General features: G+C 51.4%; 1 protein-coding gene across 2 annotated transcripts in view; it reads left to right on the forward strand.

The window, feature by feature from the left end:
• The first annotated feature begins 5083 nt into the window (after window positions 1–5083).
• Window positions 5084–22093, forward strand: part of EHMT1 (euchromatic histone lysine methyltransferase 1) — a 124250-nt gene continuing 107240 nt past the window's right edge. Inside the window, exon 1 of one of the 2 annotated variants that reach the window (XM_069873003.1) lies at window positions 5084–5133. In XM_069873003.1, coding sequence (XP_069729104.1) covers window positions 5113–5133 — 21 coding nt within the window. In that variant the 5' untranslated portion in view covers window positions 5084–5112. Of the gene's footprint in view, window positions 5134–12452; window positions 12476–22093 lie in introns of those variants that run through there. The other variant, XM_069873007.1, reaches the window with a different exon arrangement.

Raw genomic sequence — 22093 nt, forward strand, 5'->3', positions numbered from 1 at the left:
CTGTGGTTTCAGTCTTTATGCCCAGCCGTGCCTGAGCAGCAGCGCTGCAGCAGGGGATTGAAGCCTGATGCAAAGAGCTGTGTTCATGTTTCATGGACCCCTTGGAAAGGGTTCAGGGCTGCAGGATTCAGGAATTAGAATCATAGAATCAGCAGGTTGGAAAAGACCCACCAGATCATCGAGTCCAACCATTCCTATCAAATACTAAACCAGTATTAGTCCAGCTAATTAGTCCAGCTCTTCTCAAACCTACCTGCGTTTGTGGCCACAGGGTGCTACAGTAGCAGGGTCCTCGGGGTACGAGGGTTCTTCGATAGGGCTAAGTGTTTGGGTGTGAAGATGATCCCCTCTGGAGAGGGTAAGTGGACAAGCCTTCTGCCTCACTGCTGTCTCTTTTCTCTGCAGCCTTTCTAGCCTCAACCTGTAAGTCCTGGGGAGCTCATGTAGGCTCTTAGTCATCCCGTTCTCCTCTTTCTGAGCTCTGTCTCCTGGTCTGTATAAGAAGCGTGACCAGCAGGGCAAGGGAGGGGGTTCTGCACCTCTATTCTGCTCTCATAAGACCTCGCCTGGAGCCCTGTGTTCAGTTCTGGAGTCCCTGACGTAATAAGGACATGGATCTGTTTAAGTGAGTCCAGAGGAGGCCACAAAGATGATCTGAGGGTTGCAGCACCTCCCATATACAAACAGACCGAGAGAGTTGGGGTTGTTCAGCCTGGAGAAGAGAAGGCTGCAGGGAAGACTTAAAGCAGCTTCCAGTGCTGAAAGGGGCTCCAGGAAAGCTGGGAAGGGGCTCCTGATTAGGGAGTGCAGGGTTAGGATGGGGAGTAATGTTTTTCAGCTGAAAGAGGGGAGATTGAGATGAGATCTTAGGGAGAAATGTTTTGCTGTGAGGGTGGGGAGGCCCTGGCCCAGGTTGCCCAGAGCAGTGGTGGCTGCCCCATCCCTGGAGGAGTTCAAGGCCAGGCTGGATGGGGCTGGGAGCAACTGGATCCAGTGGGAGGTGTCTTTGACTGTGGCAGGTGGTGAGACTCGGTGGGCTTTGAGACCCCTTCTAGCCCAAACCATTCTGTGATTCTGGAGCAAAGAGAAAAAAAAAGCTGAACCCAACTCTGGGTAAAGAACTTGCACGCACAGAAATGAATTTGAGTTCTTGCCTCAAATTTTACACAATTGTTTTTGATTTAGTATGAAATGGGGTTGGGAAGTGATGGGGCATGAGTGAAGCTTGTGAGCTGATTGTTTCCAAACTCAGCATTCAATGGAAAATACCAAAAATATCATCTGTCCTTTTGTTTTGTTTTGCTGCTTCATTTTCGCCCTCCACAGCTTTGTTCTCATCCTGCTCTCCACATCTGCCACCTCCATGGTTTTGGCTCTTTCAGTGTTTTCTCTGCTTTGGCCCCTGTTCTCCCACTGCCTGCAGGAGACGGGGAAAGCAGAGATGGGGAGGTGAAGGCTCCTCCTTTAGGGTGATTCCTTCTTAGCTTTCCACTGAACTTTCAGTTGTTTTGTAAAAGTAAATGTTTTCTGCCAGGAAGTTTTCCTGTTCAGCCGGCACAAGAGAGGACATAAAAGTCCTCTGGGGTCTGTTTGGGTTTTATTATGTATTTTAACGTATTTCCAATGCTCTACAACAGGAATATCCCATCTCTGTGCCCCAAGAGAAATTGGGGGGCTGTGAAATCCTCAAAGCTCGTGCCCTTTCTCATACCAATGGCTGTAATGCTCGATTCCTCTGGTTCTCTTTACAGATTTTGGGGATTTTTTGGATACAACAATCTTTGTGATGGCTCTGTACAACCTAAGACTTCTGCACGATTTGTTACTGGGTTTTTAAAGCTGAACTAGCAGTTTTACATGTCTACCACAGCTTCTGGGGAGTATTTTTGACCTGGGTTTTCAATGTAAAGAACTGAAAACTGTAAATAAAATCTTTTTTAAGACCAGGGTGCTTCTGCTCCGGGTGAGCGTGCAACGAGCGCAGGGAAGGTCTGGCACAGTGAGGAGACGTGGCTGCCAGCTCCCAGAGGTGTCTGGGTCTACAGCTGAGGCTCCACAGCCCATTTAGAGCCAACGCTAATGTGACGCTGCTTCTCCTCCAGCTTAGTTGGGGTGAGCAGGCGCTGGTGGGGGAACTAAATTGCCCCTGGTTCCCATGATGGAGAAAGGTCCAGCTGGAAGGATGTGGGCTCCCAGCAGGAGGAAGCATTGGGGCGGTTGGGTTTTTTCTTCCTGCTGGCAGGAATCCCAGGATGCGGTGGGCTCCATCCCTGCTCGCCCGGCTCAGTGCGGGAGAGGGCGACGTCAGCCTGGCGGGAGCTGGAGCCACTATGGCCAAGCTGCTGCCTGTCCCAGCGTCCACCGCTCCTCTGGCAGCTCCTGCGGGAACATGGGGAGCTCGTTGTGAAACAAATCCCACCCTTGTCCTGCTTGTGTTAATTCTCACATGAGGCTCAGCCTGTGGAGCCACAGGGTTTGAGGTGGGACACGAACCATGGCAGGTGTTGGACTGTGAGGGCTCTGTGCATTCCTGGTGGTTTCTGCTTCTTGCAGGAGCCTTTTTCTTTCCTGACGGCCCAGGCAGGTTCGTCCCAGTGGCTGTAGCATCCCTGGCTCCAGCTAAAAAGATGGAGCTCGAGCTCCAGCAAATGCAAGGGGAGAGGCACCAGCAGCCCTTCCCTCTCCCCCTTGTTCCAAAGGCCCAAAAGCATGAGGGTCCCTGAAGATGCTGGGATCTTGGTGTGTGGGGGTTTGCAGAAGAAGGGCTGGAGGTGGGCGATTCCCTCCCTCCATGGCCACCCCCGGTGCAGGATGGTGCTGATGTTCCAGGGTGATGCTGGCCCTCGCTGCAGCCCAGCACCGTCTCCAGGTGCTGGTGATTTTTATTTTCATTATATCCTGGGGTAGAGTAGAAGAGGACCTCCATCCTGGGGGAGCACGGGGACAAGGACCCATCCCTCCATCCTGGGGGAGCACAGGGAGAAGGACCACCTATTCCTCCATTCGGGGAGCTGAGGGGAATATAGGGAGGAGGACCCCCATTCCTGCATTTCAGGGTGAGTGCAGGGAGAAGGACATCCATCCCTCCACCCTGGGCGGGGTGGGGGGGAAGCACAAGGAAGAGGTCCTCCATTCCAAGAAGAATGGAGGAGGATGGACCACCACCCTCCAGGGTGTGTGGTAGGGAATGTTGAGACCCCTGGGAGGTGCTCTGGTCTCCAACAAAGAGACCAAATCCGCCTTGTCACCCCAACATGTGTAGGTCGCTGCAGAGGAGGCGCTGCCCTGGGCTCTGGGGTGGATGGAGAGCCTGGGGAGCAGGGTCAAGGCTGCTTAACCCTCACCCAGCAGCAGCACCTGGGTTGCTTTGCTGTCAGGGCTTGGGGCAAATCATGAGCTATCCAGGTCTGTTCCACTAAGAGCATCTCACGGTGCAGCGATGGGTCTCCTGCCCTGAACGAAGCTGCCGGGCGAGGAGCACCCATGTGGTGAAGGTGTCGGGACGAGAAAGCTGGAGGGGGTTCTTTTGACCAGGGAGTGCAGGGATGGGATGAGAGGGAATGGTTTTCAGCTGAAAGAGGAGAGATTGAGAGGAGATCTTAGGAAAAAGTGTTTCCTATGAGGGTGGGGAGTCCCTGGAACAGGTTGCCCAGGGAAGTAGTGGATGCCTTATCCCTGGAGGTGTTCAAGGTCAGGTTGGAGCAACCGGATCCAGTGGGAGGTGTCCTTGCTTATGGCAGGGAGTGGAATTGGATGTGCTTTGAGGTCCCTTCCAACCTCAACCATTCTGTGATTCTATGAGCGTGTTGGGAATCCCAAGTGTAACCCTGGCACCAGCTCTGGGGCTCTGCAGGTTCTCCATAAGTGGACAGTGGCCACCACCCTGTGCAGCTTGGAGCATGAGAGGGCCAAGCAAACCAAACCATGCACCCCTCTGCCTGCAGACAGGAGCAAGGTGTTGGAGCAGCGTAGCAGGAATTCATTCATGCACCGAGGGAGGGAACAACATTCCTGGGAAAGCTGAGAAAAAAATGTGTAAATTGATGTCAGGGCACTGGAAAGCTCCCGTTTCCCTCTGAGAAACAGGCATTCCCCTGCCCAGGGAGGCTGGTGCAGCAGCATCTGCCCAGCCCAGCATCTCCCCGGTGGTGGTGGGATTTTCCCAGGCAGTAGTTGAGGCAGTAGAATCATGGAATGGTTTGGGTTGGAAGGGACCTTAAAGATCATCTAGTTCCAACCCCCCTGCCCTGGGCAGGGACACCTCCCACTGGCTCAGGCTGCCCAAGGCCCATCCAGCCTGGCCTTGAACCCCTCCAGGGCTGCGAGCAGTGGGCCGAGGACCCCTTGGAGGTGTTTGTCTCCCTGCTTGTGGTATCTTGTGCTTTGCCGAGGGGCTGTGAAAGAATGAACGGCTTTGCAATCGTGGGTGCCGTGGTCTGGGCATCAGAAAGCAAGCAAAGTGGCTTTTACCAACCCTCCTGCTGGAGCCTGCGGGCAGGACCAGGGTGAGAGGCTCCCGCCTGCCCAGGGTAGCCAAGCCTGGTTTAGCAAAGAGGTGGCTTAGACTTCGGGCTTACAATAACGCAGAAGCGATGGGAGCTGCGAAAAAGGATCATTTTCAAAGGATAGAATTTTTGGCAGGAGCACAGAGAGACTCTGTGACTCTTTCCAGGATCTTTTTGCACAGATTTCGGGTAGATTTGTGGAAATCCGCTGCCACCGGGCAGCGCCACCGCAGGGCGCGCCTGAAAGTTTGGGAAACTCATTATCTGCTTAATTAGGAACAAGCGACGCTCCCCGGGGGGGCGGGGGCTGAGCGGCTGCCAGGGTGGAACCCGCCCTGCGAGGGGCCAGAGCCGCTGGGGCGGGGGGCGGAGGGGAGCAGAGGCGGCGGTTTGGGGGTGTCGGTGTGGCCACCCGTGTCCCCGCCTCCCCCTCAGCTTGACGGGCGCCGCCATGTTGCCGTGGGGCGAGGAGGGCGCCGCCATGTTGCCGCGCGCACGCGCCGTGGCGGGCGGCGCGTCCCCATTGAGAAGAATGGGGAGAAAGGGGGCGTGGCCAAGGCGCGAGGAGCCGGCGGGGGGGGCGGGGCTACGCTCCGGGGCTCCGGCCATGGCCACAGTGGATGCCGAGGTGAGTGAGAGCGGCGCCGTCCATCTGCTCGTGGGGGGGGGGGGGGAAGGAAGATGGGGGAGCGCGCGGTGGTACCGCCCAGGGCCAGGCGGGTTCTGCCGGGGGCCGGGAGAGGGGGGGGCCGCGCCGCCGCCGCTCCCGCCGTTCAGCCCAGCCCCTCCGCGAGGGAAGAATGCTGGAGCCGCTGCCATTGTGTTCCGGGGGGGGGGGGGTGTGTGTGTGTGTGCCCGGGACTCTGTATAAGTTACACCCCTCCCCGGCGAGCCGGTGGTATGGGCCATGCAGGGTCCGGGGTTCCCCCCCCCCCTCCCCAATGGGAGCCCGGCGCGTGCGGCCGCGGGGGCGGGGGCAGCGCCGCGCGCGCCATCCTCGCTGCGGGGCCCCGCCCGGCGCTATGAGCCGTGCAGGGGCCGGGGCGGGGCCGGCGCGAGACCCGCCGCGCGCGGGGCCCCGGCGGGGGGGGGGGAGGAGGAGGAGCCCGAGCGCCCTGAGGGACCCCGAGCGGCTCCTCGGTTAAAAGCGAGATTGTCCTCAGAAAACTGCTGTCTCCCTCGGAGAACTGAGCTCTTCCTCAAGAATCTCGTGTTTCTTCCTCAGAAAACCGAGGTTTTCCTTAGGAATCTCTGATTTTTTTTCTTTAGTAAGTGGAACGTTCCCTCGTGAAATCGAATTGTTCCTCTGAAACCTCTTGATAGTTTCCTCACAGAACTGAGCTTTTCCTCACGGAACGGAGCTGCTCCTCACAAAACTGCGCTTCTCAAGAATCTCTGATTTTTCCTTTGGTAAACAGAGCATTCCCTCATAAAATTGAGCTGTTCCTCAGAAAACTCTTGAGCTTTTCCTCACAAAAATGAGTTCTTCCTCAAGAATCTCTGATTTTTTCTTTAGTAAATGGAGCATTCCCTCATAAAATGGAGTTTTTCCTCAGAAAAATCCTGTTATTTAGCTCAGAATTGAGCTTTTCATCGGAAAACTGAACTTTTCCTCAGAAAGCTGATTTTTTTCTTTAGTAAATGGAGCATTCCCTCATAAAATTGACTTTTTCCTCAGAAAACTGAACTTTTCCTCAGAAAACTGGAGTTTTCTTTAGGAAGTTAAACTTTTTCTCAGGAATCTCTGATTATTTGCTCAGAAATAATGAACTTTCCCTCAGGTGCGGGACCTTGCACTTGGCCAGCTTTCCCTCAGGAAAGTTGAGTTTTTCTTGAGAAGACTAAAATTTTCATTAGAAAATTGAGCTTTTCCTCTGTAAACTCAGAGTTCCCTCAGGGGCTGAGCAGCCGTGGGCAGCAGCTCCATTCCGGTTGCCTCCCCCAGCTCTCCTGCTGTGCTGGGGGCTGAATTGGGCGCAGGAGCAGGCATTGCATCCAAAATCCCCAAAGAAAATGAAGTTTGGCATGTAATGGCAATTAGCTGTAATTAGCCAAATCTGTAAACATCCCCAAAGAGAACAACAGGCAGCTCATACCCATAAAATGATGCAAGTGGCACATGGAGCTGAAGTACAGATGGCATTTCTGTTGTTTCTTTACAGAATCACAGAACGGTTTGGGTTGGAAGGGGCTTAAAAGCCCATCCACTTCCACCCCCTGCCATGGGCAGGGACACCTCCCCCTGGATCTGGTTGCTCCAAGCCCCATCCAGCCTGGCCTTGAACACCTCCAGGGATGGGGCAGCCACCACCTGGGCAACCAGGGCCAGGGCCTCCCCAACCTCACAGCAAAACATTTCTTCCTAAGATCTCCTCTCAATCTCCCCTCTTTCAGCTGAAAACCATTATTCCTTCTCCTGTCAGTACATGTCTTTGTAAGAAGCCCCTCCCCAGCTTTTCTGGACCCTCTCTCAGTAGTGGGAGTCTTTTCAGGGCCTTCTGTTCTCCAGGCTGAACAACCCCCGCTCTCAGCCTGTCCTTATACAGGAGGTGCTCCAGCCCTCGGATCATCTCCATTGTCTCCTCTGGACTCGCTCCAACAGTTTCATGTCTTCCCTGTGCCAAGGGCCCCACAACTGAACACAGGGCTCCAGGTGGGGTTTCACCAGAGCGGAGCAGAGCAGAGGGACGGAATCTCCTCCCAGCAGGTGGCCCTGCTGGTCCCACCACTCTGGATGCAGCCCAGGACATGGTTGGTGTCTGGGCTGGTAGTTCCTATTGACGAGTCATGGTGAGTTTCTCATTCCCCATCTCCCCAAGTTCTCCTCAGGGCTGCTCCCAATCCATCCTCTGCCCAGCCTGTGTTTATTTGTGCTTGGGGTTGCCCTGACCCAGGTGCAGGACCGTGCACTTGGCCTAGTTGGACTCCATGAGATTCTCTTAGGCCCACCTCTCCAGTCTGTCCCACTCCTCTGGATGGCATCCCTTCCGTCCAGCATGTCAACCACACATCTTGGAGTTGTTGGCAAACTTGGTGAGGATGCCCTCAATCCCACTGTCCGTGTCTACAACAAAGATGTTAAACAATGCCAGTCCTGTACCGACCCCTGCAGAACACCACTGGTCTCCACTTGGACACACAGCTGTTGGCCACAACTCTTGGAGTGTGACCTTCCAGCCAGTTCCATCAAATCCATATCTCTGCAATTTAGAGGCAAGGATGTCTCTAAATGTCACGTGGGACAGTATCAAATACTTTGCCCAAGTCCTTGTCACTTTTCCCTTATCCACCAATGTTGCAGCCCCATCGCAGAAGGCCATGAATTCATCAGGTACAATTTGCCCCTAGCAGAGCCATGTTGGTTCCAATTGCCTCATTTTCCATGTGCCTCAACAGAGTTTCCAGGAGGATCTGCTCCATGATCTCACTGGGCACAGAGGTGAGACCAGGCCTTCCTGGAGTTCCCTGGCTCTTCTTTTTTTGCCTTTCTTAAGAATGGGGGTTATATTTCCCCTTTTCCAGTCAGTTTGGATTTCACCGGACTGGCAGGACTTCTCAAATATAATGGATAGTGGCTTAGCAACTTCATCCGCCAGTCCTCTCAGGACCCGTGGATGCATCTCATCGTGTCCCGTGGACTTGTGCCCCTTCAGGTTCCTTAGATGGTCTGATCCTCTCCTACAGTGGGTACTTCTTTGATCTCTCGGTCCCTGCCTTTGCCTTGGGTGGTGTGGGTTGAGCCTTTGCAATGAAGACTGAGGAAAAAACGTCATTGAGTACCTTGGCCTTCTCCATATCCTGGGCAACCAGGTCTCCCATTTCCTTCCAGAGAGGGCCCACATTCTCCCTAATCTTTCTTTTATCACCAACATACCTAGAGAAGCTGTTTTTGTTGCCCTTGATGTCCCTGGCCAGATTTAGTTCTATCAGGTCTTTAGCTTTCCTAACCTGATCCATGGCTGTTCAGACAGTGTCTCTGTTTTCCTCCCTGGCTGCCTGTCCTTGCTTCCACTCTCCGTAGGCTTCCTTTTTGTGTTATATAGAATCATAGAATAGTTTGAGTTGGAAGGGACCTTAAAGATCATCCAATTCCAACCCCTGTGAGGGGCAGGGATGCCTCCCACTGGCTCAGGCTGCCCAAGGCCCATCCAGCCTGGCCTTGAACACCTCCAGGGAAGGGGCAGCCACAGCTTCCCTGGGCAACCTGGGCCAGGGCCTCCTCACTGTCACTGTAAAGAAATTCCTCCTTATGTCCAGTCTAAATCTGCCACTCTCCAGTTTATACCCATTGCCCCTAGTCCTGTCCCTCCAAGCCTTTGTGAACATTCCCTCCTCAGGTTTCTTGTAGCCCCTTTAGGTACTGGAAGGTCGCTATAAGGTCTCCTTGCAACCTTCTCTTCCCCAGGCTGAACAAACCCAACTCTCTCAGCCTGTCCTTGTATGGGAGGTGCTCCAGCCCTCGGATCATCTTTGTGGTCCTCCTCTGGACCCGTTCCAACAGATCCATACCCTTCTTATGTTGAGGATTCCAGAACTGGACGCAAGACTCCAGATGAGGTCTCCCAAGAGAGGAATAGAGGGTCAGAATCCCCTCCCTCACCCTGCTGGCCACACTTCTTCTGATTCACCCCACGATATGGTTGGCCTTCTGTTCTGTGAGCGCACATTGACGGCTCATGTTGAGCTTCTCATCCACCAGCACCCCTAGGCCCTTCTCTGCAGGGCTGCTCTCAAATCACATCATCCCCCATCTCATGTTTGAGTTGGTCCGGGACTTCCTTGTTCATCCTTGAATAGTTACCAACTTTCTTGGGTCCCTCTCCCCTGCACAGCTCCATCCCATAGTACCTTAGCAAGCAGGTCCCTCAACAGAGCCAAGTCTGCTCTCCTCAAGTCCAGGGTGGGGAATCTGCTGCGTGCCCTCATCATTGCCCCAAGGATCTTGAGCTCTACAATTCAATGGCCGCTGCAGCGGAGGCTGACCTTGAGCTTCACATTCCTCACCAGCCTTACTGGTGAGAACATGGTCCACCACAGCACCTATCCCCATTGGCTCTTCTAGCACTTGGAGAAGTTATCATCAGTGCGCTCCAGGAACCTCCTGGATTGTTTGTGCCCCGCTGTCTTGTCCCTCCAACAGATATCAGAGTGATTGAAGTCCCCCGTGAGGACCATGCCTTACAACTAGACACAGCATCTATCTGCCTGTAGAGGCCTCATGTGCTTGCTCCTCCTGGTCTGCTGGCCTGTAGCAGACCCCCACTGTAATGTCACCTGTCCCTGCCTTCCCTGTAATCCTGACCCATAGGCTTTCAGTCTGCTCCTCATCCATCCCCAGGTGGAGCTCCATGCACTCCATAGAGGGAAACACTCCCTCCTCATCTACCCTGCCTGTTCTCCCCTAAAAGCCTGTATCCCTCCATTCTGCTCCTCAGTTGTAGGATCCATCCCACTAGGAATCTGTGATGCCAGTGAGGTCACAGCCCTGCAGGCGTGCGTGTGTCTCTCACTCCTGGAGTCTGTTGCCCATGCTCCATGCATTTGCAGAGGCGTTTGGGCTGCGATGGAGTGGACTGACTGGCTGGTGGCTGGAATCCAGTGGGTGCTCTCCTGACCTGTGTTCCTCCTCTGGGCATCTGTTACTGGCAGCAAACTGGTAGGAGCAGGAGGGACTGGGGTTCCCCTTCCCTGAAACTTTTCCCCTGGCTTTGTCAGAGTCTAAGTGTTTGCCTGCAGGTAAAGGCGAGATTGCAGCGCTGGCTGCTGGGCCTCCTCACGCACAGAGAGCAGCGAAACAACAATGCAGGTGCACGTGTCCCGTGGCTGTGCCAGGTGCAGTTACCGATCTCCCAGCAGCTGGGTTGCGCTGAGCTCCCCGTTCAGGTGTGAGAGGCTGCGCTGCAGCCTTTCCCAGCGTTCTGTCTGAGACAGGGCTGTGCTGCGGCAGGGCATGGCTGCCCCAGGTGGGATCATGTGGGTAGCATGGTCATGCAGGTGGCAGCAGCAGTTCTTTGTGAAGTCTGCCAAAGACAGCTCAAATTTATTCAGGCAAGATTCTTGTCATCTTTGGTTGAGTTTTGTCCTTGTGCTTTCTGTCCCATCACAACCGCGTGTCAAGGTCTGATCCTGCTGCCCGTCCTTTGTGCTTTGGAGGAGGACCAGGTGTTAATCTTGCCTTGTGGCAGAGGAATCGGCCCCCAGGTGCTCTGTGACTCCATGGCCCGGTTCTGGCCTCAGCTGCCCTGGGGTGATTGCTTTCAGGAGGATGGCGTGGTTGCAGCTGGGGCAGAAGTTGGCTCATAACTCAGCTCTGAGCACACAGGTTAGTCTTAACACCACAGATGCACAAATGCATTTCCCAGGAGTCCTGGCTGGGCTTTCTTTGTATGCAGAGCATTAAGAAACCTTGCTCTTAAAATCTAGCTTAATATCCACAGATGTTGCTGTGGATTATGGAGAGGGAGCAGTGACTCATTTGGAGTTTTAATTCCTCCCCTCCCCCTTAAACTCAGTTGAATCTGAGGCCAGATTTGCCTCCACGTGTACCCCTCTGAGGCCAGAAGGGAGAAACTTGGTGTAAGTCAGGCTGGAATTTGGAGACTGGAGGAGATGCTCTTTGCTTCCTCAATGCTGGTAGGGGAGAGCAGAGACTAACATCCCTGAGCTGTGGTGTTCTGCCATGTGCAAAGGAGGGTTTCTTTCCATTGGCTGGGAGAGGTGCAGAGGTGTGCTCCTGGGAGGAGGCGTTTGCTCGCAGCAGAGAGCTGTGTGGGAATGGGTGGGTTGGAACAGTGCTGTCTGTGTGTCTCCAGGGTGTGGACAAAGTTTTTGGCAGTCAGTTAACTCAAGACAAAAGTTTCTAGTATACAGGAACTACTTGACAAATACAGCTGTTGATGAGTGAGGGAGAAGCTTTAGCACTGAGATCTTCAGATCTCCTGAGCTGTAAACTTCAGTGGTTGTTCTCTTCTGGCTGCCCCAAATAAGCTCTGTGCTTTGGGAAGTGGTTGAGCTGCCAGGTAACCATGCTGCAGTCATTTGGTATGCTGACCACCTCACTGTAGAGAAGACTGGTTTTGCTGCTAGTTTTCTTCAGCAGGCTTCTTATATCCAGTCCAGTTTGCTGGTTTTACTCATTTTAGCCCTACTGGCAATGCAGTGCTAAGGATTAAAGTTAAAGGAATTGAGTTTGTCTTGCTCAGCCAGTTCTGTGATCATGCAGGTTTGCTGAGTTTGGTGCTGTTACTTCAGTTTGGGGAAGAGAATCAGCTGACTTAGTGTTTGTGTTTCCCGAAGTGATTGTTTTGTGTGAGCTTGAAAAGGGAGGTTTGAAGCCAGCGTGTTTTTCCTGGGGCTCGAGCTAACCTCAGGAAGGCTGTGCCGGAAGCAAGGTGTGCATGTGGCTTTGAATGAAGTGGTTCTCTTCAGAAGTCATACTGCATTTTTCATAATTTTTTTCCTCCTATCTGTTTTGATCTGTAATATCTATTTTCTGGAGATGCAGCTTTGATCTTTAAAGTGAAGAGACAGTGTGCAAGCCACATCGAGGACAGATTTCCCTACTGCTCAGCACCCTCAGCTGAGGCTGGATCTGCGACGAGTTCAGCACCTGGCAGCTCCCCACATTTTAAAGGCGAGGACTCAAAAGGCTGAGCGGTTTTGCAAATCAGGCTCACAGTGCAGAGGCTTTGCCCTGGCTTTGATCCTTGCTCTCATCCCCTCCACCAGCTGGTGCCAGGAACTCTGTAGGCAGCCCTCTGCCTGTTCAGTGAACTCCCTACCGGATTAAGGGGCAACATTCACTCATGTTAGAGTGCTTCCTATTCACGGGTCCCTGCCTGGAAGGAGGTTTCTGTAATAGGCCACCGAGAGCAGGAGCGATAATGGGAAAAGCCAGGACCTAATGAGCAGTGTCTTTGAGCAGTGAGTGCGGAGATGATTTCTTCAGTTTCCCACTTTCTGTTTTGCAGGTGACACGAAACCCAGTGCTGCTTTCAGCCCTGCCCTGCCCTGCCCTTCCTCCTCTCTCATTTAGTGCAAGTGAGGAGAGGGCTTTTCTTTCCCAGGGCCTCTGCTTTTAATATGGAGTCTGTTTCAGTCGGCTACATCAGGAAAATCTGGTGCATTTCAAACCCCATCATCATTCGTGAGCTCTCTGGAAGCCTGCATGTTTTGTGGGCTGCAGGACAGCTGTTTCCCTGTCTCCTCAGTGCAGTGAGGTCTGTTGATGCTGCAGTGGCATGAGATTGTGAGCACAGGGGAGATAGATGTGTTCCCAGTTGTTGTGTTAGATTTCTTCTGGAGTACCAGTGTTAACATGGTTTGCAGCATCTTAGCTGTGTCTTTGTATGAAGAAAGAAGTGTTTTGTCCTCTCTCTGGTATGAAACACCTGATTGGCAGAGTTAACTCTATGAATTTGAGGCTTTTGCACGGGGTTACTTTATTAACTTGCTAAAACTGCACACTGCTCTTCCAGTGACAGAATTGTACTATGTGTCTAATGGATGTTAACATTTACCCTCCTAACATGAATTCTTGCATGCTGAGCAAGCTATGGGCTGGCAAAGGCTGTTTGGGAACCCATCCTTTTCTGCCCTGTAGGCAAACTTTAAATAATACCAGAATAGGCAAATGTAACTTCTGAAGTTTTAAGAAAGCCATAAGCTAATGTGACTGGGCCAATGGGACCGAAGAAAGCATTTGAAGAACATTTTGTCAGTCAAGGCAGAATCAAAGGCCTGGTTTGTACTGTAAAAGGAGCTCTTACAATCAAATTGTGCTGGCTGGAGAGGATGTGTTAGTTTAGAGGTGATTTTAGACCAGGGTAGCGTATTTTTTGCTTTCCAAAGCAGAGGCTTGGTTTACGTTTAAGACACTTTGTCATTGTTTGTCCACAAATGCAAAGAAATTGCTCTTCCCTCTGCGTATAGCTGTGTCAGCAGAAGTCCTGGTAGAGATGCAATTACCAGCAAAAATCCCAACATCAAGAAGAAAACCAAACACGTTTTTGGTGGAGGGAACTGACTGGAGCTGGGCTGACAGAGCGAGCAGGGTGGGCGCTTACCTTGCAAAGAGCTGTGTGGAGGCATCAGCATCCCTTACAGCATCCCTTACAGCATCCCTTACAGCATCCCTTCACGGTTCATCATCACTGGCAGAGTGTGAGGTACCGGTACCCTGGGGCATTGCTCTTAAAAATGTGCACAAAAGCAGCTGATATCGAACTGATTGCGGACTGATACTGTGATGTTGCACTGATCTGAAATGCCAGTCTGGGGCCATGCTCTTTCTCATCTTGCCTGGCATTTTGTGCTCTGTCTCTTCCCCTCCTGAAGCTGGGCAATGCCACCTACGTGGCCTCTGCTCCAGAATGGCTGTGGAGGGGTGGCAGCAGGCCATATTCCTCTTGCTTTTCCCTGGCAAAGTGTTTGAGCCACAGCTTGTGCCTGTGGTTTGAATCACTGGGTCCCAGAAAAAGAGGACATGAAAGGGGTGTTACGTTTCATACAGGATGGTGAGAAATTCAAGGGGTCTGTTGGAGTGTGTTAAGAGAAGTTTTGCTGGAGATTTCCCCTTCCTGGACTGTCGAAGGTCGCCACTGAAAGGCTTGCCTAGCTGCACCTCAGGTGGATTGGGGAGGAGTCGTGTGAGCCTGTCTTCTCCTCAGCACGCGGGCAGGCCTGTCTTATTGGCAATGGGTGCTGACTGCCTCAAGTGCTGAAGTAAATCTGACAGGAGTGAAAGAATTGCTGTAGGCCTGCTGGCTTGGCTGCCAAGCTCTGAGAAATGCACATAAACCCAGAATAAACTGTACTTATAAAAGCGCTTGATGCTGCTATCACCCCATCTAAACCAGAATGGCTTTCCCGCTTTTAATTAAAATCTTCTAGCATAGGCAATGTATCAAGGACATCCAGTGTATCCTTTTTTTGAGCAGAAAGTGTTCTTCCAGGGGGATTCCTGTTTCCATAATGCTCAGCCTGATCTTTTGTCTACCTCCATACCAGCTAGTTTTGTCTGAGTTTACATTTATAATATTTTGGCTCCAGGGAGGAGTCACTGTTCAAATGGTTGAGGCTTTGAGCACCCTGACCCAGTGGGAGGTGTCCCTGTCCATGGCAGGGGTGTTGGAACTGAATAGGCTTTGAGGTCCCTTCCAACCCAAACCATTCCGTGCTTCTGTGAAACTCTCTGCCTGACACAAGCTGCAGGGAGCTGCGGAGCAAGGGGAGCCGAGGCAGGGTAGGGCTGAGCTGTTCTAGAGAGATGGAGGTGGGCTATTAAATATGAACTCAGTCCTTTTCAGTGTCACATCTCCTTCTCAAAGGAGAGCTCTCGGAGGCAGTGGTGAGCAGTGTTAGTTTAGAACATGGAGACAGTGAGTGGGATGGATTGGTAGAGCAGAAAATCCAGGTCCACTTCTCTTTGCATACAGCTCGTCATCCTGCAGAGGCAGCACGCGGGAGAGGGAGGGAATTTGGCAGGTGGTGCAATGGGAGAGGAAGTAAATATGGAGCAAAATAACCAAGCTGGCATGGATAAACTCAAAATAAAGCCAGGTGAGTGACTTGTCCCATTTGTTACAGGGAAATGTACAATTATGAAAACAAGGATGAAAATAATTGAAGTGATTATTGCTTCTTGGGTCAGCAAGGCCAGTACATGGCCCAGGAGCTGGTCATGAGCTTGCCGTGGCTACAGCATTCAGAGCCAGCAGCAGAGAACTGGGGAACTGAGCAGACTGAGGTGAGTGGAGACAACAGTGGTGCAGCTGGCCCATTGCCTGGGATCTGGGGCAAAGTGAGCTGAGTCCAGGCAGCTTGTGGTGCTGCAGAAAAATGTGCCTGCTTGTGCTTGTCTCTGTGCTAGAAAGAAAAGGAACATGGGGCGTATTCTTTCTGAGAATGGAGGGCAGCCATCAGAATCCAATGCCTGAGCCATCTGTAGAGCTGCAAGGAATGAGCACGGGCACCTTCATGGCTAGAGAATCTCGGTCTGGTTGTCTGAGCTGACATACACTGTGCTCTGGCCTTGGTTAGTTAAAAGGAGAAGCCTCTGCATTGTTCAGAGTGCTGCTTCAGATTTTGAATGGATTGTAGAACCCAAGTGTAGATGTGGCAGGTGAATTTTCACATTTTAACTGGGAAAACAGAGCCCTGGTCTCCCCAGGACTGTTCCCATGACCTGTGGATGTGTTTGGGTACAGCCCTGAGTGCTGCCAAATACATTTCCCCCTCTCCTTTTCGATTTTAAGCACAAGCTTCTGGGTTCTTGAGAATCTCAGCTACCTTCTCCCTCTCCAGTTACACATTTCCAATCCTTGCAGTTGCAGGGGAAGTTTTAATAGATAATTTGTCCCAAAGGCTCCAAGCCAGAAGGCAAATTACCCAAATGTTTTATCCAACCTCAGTGGTAACAGGGCATGTTTCATACTGCAAACCAAGAGCGTTCAGAATCTGTAGTCAGGTTCTCTCAAAATTCATAATGTTGTTTCAAGACGTGGGAAATTAAACACGCACGTGGTAGAAGACTTAGAAAGGATTAATGGGTTTTGAAATTACATGCTTCATCCAGCTGGTGATTTGGGAATTGGAAGCATGCTGCAGCATCAGGAGGTGGTTATGGGAACGTGACACTTGGCTGTGTTTGGTGAATGCAGATGCCCAAAGGCCTTTGACTTCAAAGCCCTGCCTCCAAACCGACCCAGGTTTTGGTGCTGCTGTCGCTGAGCCTGGGGTGAGCAGCGGGGCAGCAAAGCCATGTATGTTTTTTATTATTTCTTCCCTGTAGTTCAATTTATCCTCTCAGTTACCATTCCTGGGCTGTTACCCGAGGCATGTCTCTATGCTGCCCTTGGCTGAAGTGTGTTCCCTGTGAGTTTTGCTTCGGATGCGTGGAAGAGGCTTGTGGGAAGGCGCTGGAGGCTGGCAGGGCTGCACAGCTCAGCCCGTGCCGACTCTGCAGGATTGCCAGCCACCTCAGCACTAGTGCAGGGTGGAGGGCAGGGCTGGAGGCTAGAGGCAGCACCTCCAGCTTGGGGGGTGTCAGGACCTGCGCTAGATGAGAGATGGGCATTTGAGTCACTTGTGGTTTTGGAACCTGAGAAACTGATACAGTTTTTTGATGGTTGGGGGGGAGATGGCAAATTCACACCCTGTCAAATGTGGTTTTATCAGTGTGAAGAAGAGAGTATCTGTATTCAGGAGGTGAAAGCATTAACAATCAGGCTGCAAGCTGGTTTATACAATTCCATCCAGTATCCTATTGCCTGTAAACCTCCAGATTATGAGGACATAAAATATGAGTCTGCATATTTCATTTATTGAGGAGCATTATTAATACTTGATAGATTAAATCAACACCTAGAAGGCTTTGCAAGAGCACCACTGAACTGGTAACCATGCCATTAGGAGTTTTTAATTGCAAGCTTGTTTGTAATAGCTTTTGTCAACTCTGTGTTTTAAATGTTGAGGATCTGTGAATGTCATACTTTTGAGATCCTTTTGTTCTTTGGATTAGGAAGGGTGTTTTGTAGTACTGTTAAGGATGCTTTGTTTCAGATTGATGCTTTGATGCCTCCTTAATACGCAAAGCTGATTGCTTATAAGCAGCTGTCCTATAGAACCCGGAGATCTGATCTGGAATATTGAATGTTCTTTGCCACATTTTGAGGAGAAACTGTGTGTTCCTTTAGCTCTGGCCTTCAGACGGGGTCTGACATTTACTCTTGCTGTAGGGCCAGCCCTTGCAGCTTTTAAAGCATGTGTGGAGAGGCAAGGTGAAGGGCCAGGCTGTCTTTTCATAGAATCATAGAATAACCAGGTTGGAAGAGACCCACCGGATCATCGAGTCCAACCATTCCTATCAAACACTAAACCATGCCCCTTAGCACCTCGTCCACCCGTCCCTTTCCCCCTGTACCAGGGAGATGCCACCAGTAAGCAAACAAACTGCTCCTGAGCGCATTTGCTGAAGGTTCATCTTCTTTGGGTCCTGAGTATTTACAGGGGGGGAGAGGTTGGCACAGCCTCTGGCTTGCATCCTTTGGGAAGACCAGCAAGGGGGATTATATTCTGTCTTGGTGATTTCCGCTTTGTTTTGCATTCACTGCAAGTTGTAGTTCCCATCTTGTTTAAGACTTAGACCAGGTGTCTGTCACACACAGGACACTCTGTGTCCAACTCCTGCGGTTTGGGATTTCTTTGTCTGCAAGTTTTAATAGTCTCCTTTCCTACTGAAAGTGCTCTTTGTGCTGGTGCTGTGGTTATGCTTGCGGGTTTCTAAGCCTTCAGCAGCATTTCTCATGCAGCTCTGTACTGATGGCACATTGGTCTTCATTACTCAAGGCTTTTATTTAAAGTGGATCGGTTGATATCTTCTCAGATCCATGCCTCTGGACTATCCTCGTGGAGGTTGCTTTGTAAACAGAATTTATCCTCTGTCCCTGTGTGACAGCAGGCTGAGATTTTCCCTAATGCTGGTTCTTTATGCAGTTACAAGATGCCTTTTATTGCTGCTGTTTGTCCTGGAGCTGTGGCTGGAGGCTGCCATCAGCACGGACACATGACACAACGATACTCCTCCACCCCAGCCCATGTGCAGCTCAAACCCAGGTCCTACTGTGATCCCAGAGGCAGACTGCCTCTGGGGGAGTGAGTCTGGAGGTGATGAAGGGGATTTGTCAGGTCTGAGGCTTGGCTACTGCTCAGAAGTTTTGCCAGCCAACTTGTGTTTCTTCACTGGGCCTTTGTTTCTAGCCACGCTTGCGATGAAAGGCAGAGAGAGGAGCTCCTCCATTGGCTGCTGGAAACCACCGCCCCGTGCGGCACAAGCCCTTGACGAACATGCGCTGCAGCCGAGTGCCAGCGTGGATGCGCTCCAGTGGCAGAGCTGTGTCGTCAGCTGCGAGCCCCGGGCTCCTGCTTGCAGGGTGCTGGCTCCTGCCAAAATAGCCTCCTCCAACGGGGAGCCAGAGGAAAAACAGCTGGGAGAAGGGATTTCCATTCTCTGCCTTGAAACGCACGTAGCCCAGACATCTGACGGCACACGGCTTCGAGCCTGCAGGGCCTCTGCTCAGCGAGAGCAGGCCCCAAGGAAACAGCTCGGATATTCTTGGTGAGCTCCCAGAAGCAGGGAGGTTTGATATGGTTCTCCTGCAACATGCGTGTGATCCAGCAGCAGGGTTGTGTCAGCAGCTTGGAGCCCATGCAGGCTCTGTCGGCACAGCTGAATATTTCGCAGCTGTGGCCAGAGAGCTGGTTGCACGAGGCCCTGTCTGTGTGTATTTATACATTGGATACCCAGGGAAATTCTTCTTTAAATGATAAAAATTCCACAAGTGGAAGTTGGTGTGGAGCTGCCAAGAGCTGCTCCTCATGCAACAGTGTCTTGTGTTTAAAGAGAAATCCAAGTGGTGACACGAGGCCCGTGGTTCCTGTGTGTGCTCCCTGATGAGTCAGATATCTTAGCTTGCACAGGGGTGGGAATGCTCATGCAGTTGCTGATTGCTGGCAAAGCAAGGAGTCCATGAGGTGATTAGATGACAGTCCTTTTCCCTATGGAGCGCTCATTAATGTTTTCTTGCTGATGTATTATTAATTAAGCTAATTTTTATTGCCCTATAAGTGTAGATGGTGCTGCTTTGCAAGCACAGAACAACCTGATTGGTTCCTAGAGTTTCTGCAGTCTGTGTTGTGCCATGTGCAAAATGGGAGCAGTGGAAAAAATGGACTGCAAGTGAATGTTGAAGTAAGCTGGAACTGTGGGAACAGGTCCAGAGGAGGCCACGAAGATGAACCGAGGGCCGGAGCACCTCTGCTATGAGGATGGGCTGAGAGAGTTGGGGTTGTTCAGCCTGGAGAAGAGAAGGTTACGGGCAGACCTTAGAGCAGCTTCCAGTATGGAAGGAGCTCCACGAAAGCTGGAAAGGGGCTCTTGATCACCCAGTGCAGGGACAGGATGAGGGGAATGGTTTTGTGCTGAAAGAGGGGAGATTGAGATGATGAGATTTTAGGAAGAAATGTTTTGCTGTGAGGATGTGGAGACCCTAGCCCTGGTTCCCCAGAGCAGTGGTGGCTGCCCCATCCCTGGAGGGGTTCAAGGCCAGGTTGGATGGGGCTTGGAGCCCCTGATCCAGTGGGAGGTGTCCCTGCCCATGGCTGGGGGTGGGACTGTATGGGCCTTGAGGTCCCTTCCAAACCAAACCACTGTATGATTCATGGCTGGGTGGGGCCGGTGAACACGAAGCTCTGCAGGCAGATTGCTCAGGACCTGTGAGCGTCCTCTCTGCAGAATTAGTGCAGACTAATAATACAGCTTAAGTGCAAGGAGTTTGCATCATTGACCCTCCATAAGGTAGAAGATCACACAGACTGAAGTAGAGCATTGCATTGAAAAGAGTCTTGGGACCTGATTCAGACCCCCAAGAAACAGGCTTCACCATCTGAGCAGTGCAAGTGGTTCGCTTGCAGCTTCCACAAGCAATGGGACAGTCAGCAATTTAAGCATAAGGGTTTAAAGAACAGCCCAAGCAAGGCTGTTTGACGGAGCCTGATTATGAGATGCAGAACTTGTCCCCGCTGAATGCCGCTGTGCCCAGGATGACTTTATAGCTGTATTAAATGCCAGTGAACTGAAATACTGCTAATTGGCCTGGCATCGCCACATGGCACCCTGTCTGCTGCAAAAGCAGAGCTCTTGCTGTCAGCAGCCTCCTTGCCTTAAAGGTGCAGCCAGGCCCTGCTGGTGGTAGCCTGGACTTGTGATGAAAAGGCTGTACTGTCATCCCTGAATTTGCTGTTTGGGATTGGGATCCATGTGTTTGAAAGTCCCTTCAATCTGCTGAGGTCGGATGTGTGGAGACGGGCTGCTTTCTCGTGTGGTCTGCGAGGTGGCCTCTTTTTCCTGGCACATCCCTCATGCAGTTTTGTGCTGTGGTATTGCCCAGGATGAGCAGAGGCTCCCACCCATGAGCGTGCCGGTTCAACACTGCCTCTGCTGCTCTCCAGGCTTTGTCCCTGGGATGGGTTGGTTGATGTTTTGTTCCCTGTGATGCTTTTTCCGTCTGTATTAGCAGCCTTTAACTGGAAGTGGTGTAGAAGTGCAGGATGTTAGTTTTTAAATATGCAGGTTATCGTTGCAGGGGAGGAGATGGCAAGTTACATACATCAGACTGTTCATGTGCTCTAGTTTATGGCTTCATTTCTTGAGATAATGGATGAAGCTGAGTAAGAGAAACAGGAAACAACATCTAGAAGCACTTTAACATAGGAGCTATTGTGATCAAAGCAAATGTGACTTCAAACTTCCAGTGCCTCTCCTTCGGACTTGATACCAACAGTGGACTTCATCTTGAAAATATGATCTGTAATCTTTCACCATCTTCTCTTCTTCCATTTTTAAATCAGGCTGATGTGTCCTGTTCCTATGCAGTTCTTAGCACACCCGTGCAGTTATGGCATCTGTTGCACCATGCCCCTGGCTAGGAAAGATCCACTTTTAGTAAACAAATCCACTTTCACAACCTGTCAGTGACTTTTCTAAAGCAAAACATTGGGTCGAATAATGTCTGTGTTTTCATGTGGTTTGGAGGAGCAGAGCAGCTGCCGCTGAATTTCAGGCTGTGTTTCCCAGTGCCAGTAAAGAGGCAGAGAGGGTACTGAGAGGTCTGGAGCCCTGTCGGCCTCCCCTGCGGTGGCTGTGCCGGAACCAGTACCCCCAGGCACAGTCTGGCTGGGACTGCATCCGACCTTGCAAAAGCACTGGGAAAAGTGCTGCTGCGTTGGTTGATTCAGCCCTTTTCTTTTTTAGAATGAGAAAAAAACCTTAATATTTTGGCACGAATTCACAATGCTTTCTTTTATTCTGTGTGTGACAAAGCTGTGTGGTTGCAATCTCTTGCTCAGCCTGGGTGGGATCTGCTCCTTCACGAGCAGCCATCAGAAGTTCAAGGCGTATCTTAAATCCAGCTTCAGCTTCGTTCTTCAGGAGACCCACTTGCTTTGGCTCAGGACTCAGAGTGAGAAGGAATGTGCTATACTGAGAACTTGAAGTAAAATTGCATGGAAGGAAAATCAACCAGAATTGTATTTTCACTGTGTTATCAGAGCTTTGTGAGGGTCTGGCAAATGGCAGATGTTGGCCATGGTTTCTCTTCACTGTAAATAGTCTCACATGTCCCATCACCTGAGAAGTAACAGCAGGAGGAGAGGGGCTCCTACCATTACCTGTTCTTTGAGTTTCAGCCATGTGTGTCTGAACAGATTCCTCTTCCAGCATTGTTGTCCGGGAGCCATTAGACACAGGCCACCTCTGCCAGTTAATTTCCAAGAACACAGTCATCTTCCTGTTCTTTCTACAGGAATTTCTGAATCAAAATTATTGTGGTTCTCCATGTGAATTTAGGGGCTGTTTTCTGAAGGTTAAGTTTAGAGCTCATCTTCATGCAGGTGCTGCCATTATTGCGGTGATGTGTCTCCTCCCCATAACTCACCAGCCGCCTGTCTCTCCTGACAGGAGAATGCTGCGTTGCATTCCTGCTTTCTGGGCTGGGCAGTGTATGGGAGGAGCAATTAAAATCTTACTACTA

This window comes from Phaenicophaeus curvirostris, chromosome 20 (genome assembly GCF_032191515.1).
Source record: "Phaenicophaeus curvirostris isolate KB17595 chromosome 20, BPBGC_Pcur_1.0, whole genome shotgun sequence".
Lineage (NCBI taxonomy): Eukaryota > Metazoa > Chordata > Aves > Cuculiformes > Cuculidae > Phaenicophaeus > Phaenicophaeus curvirostris.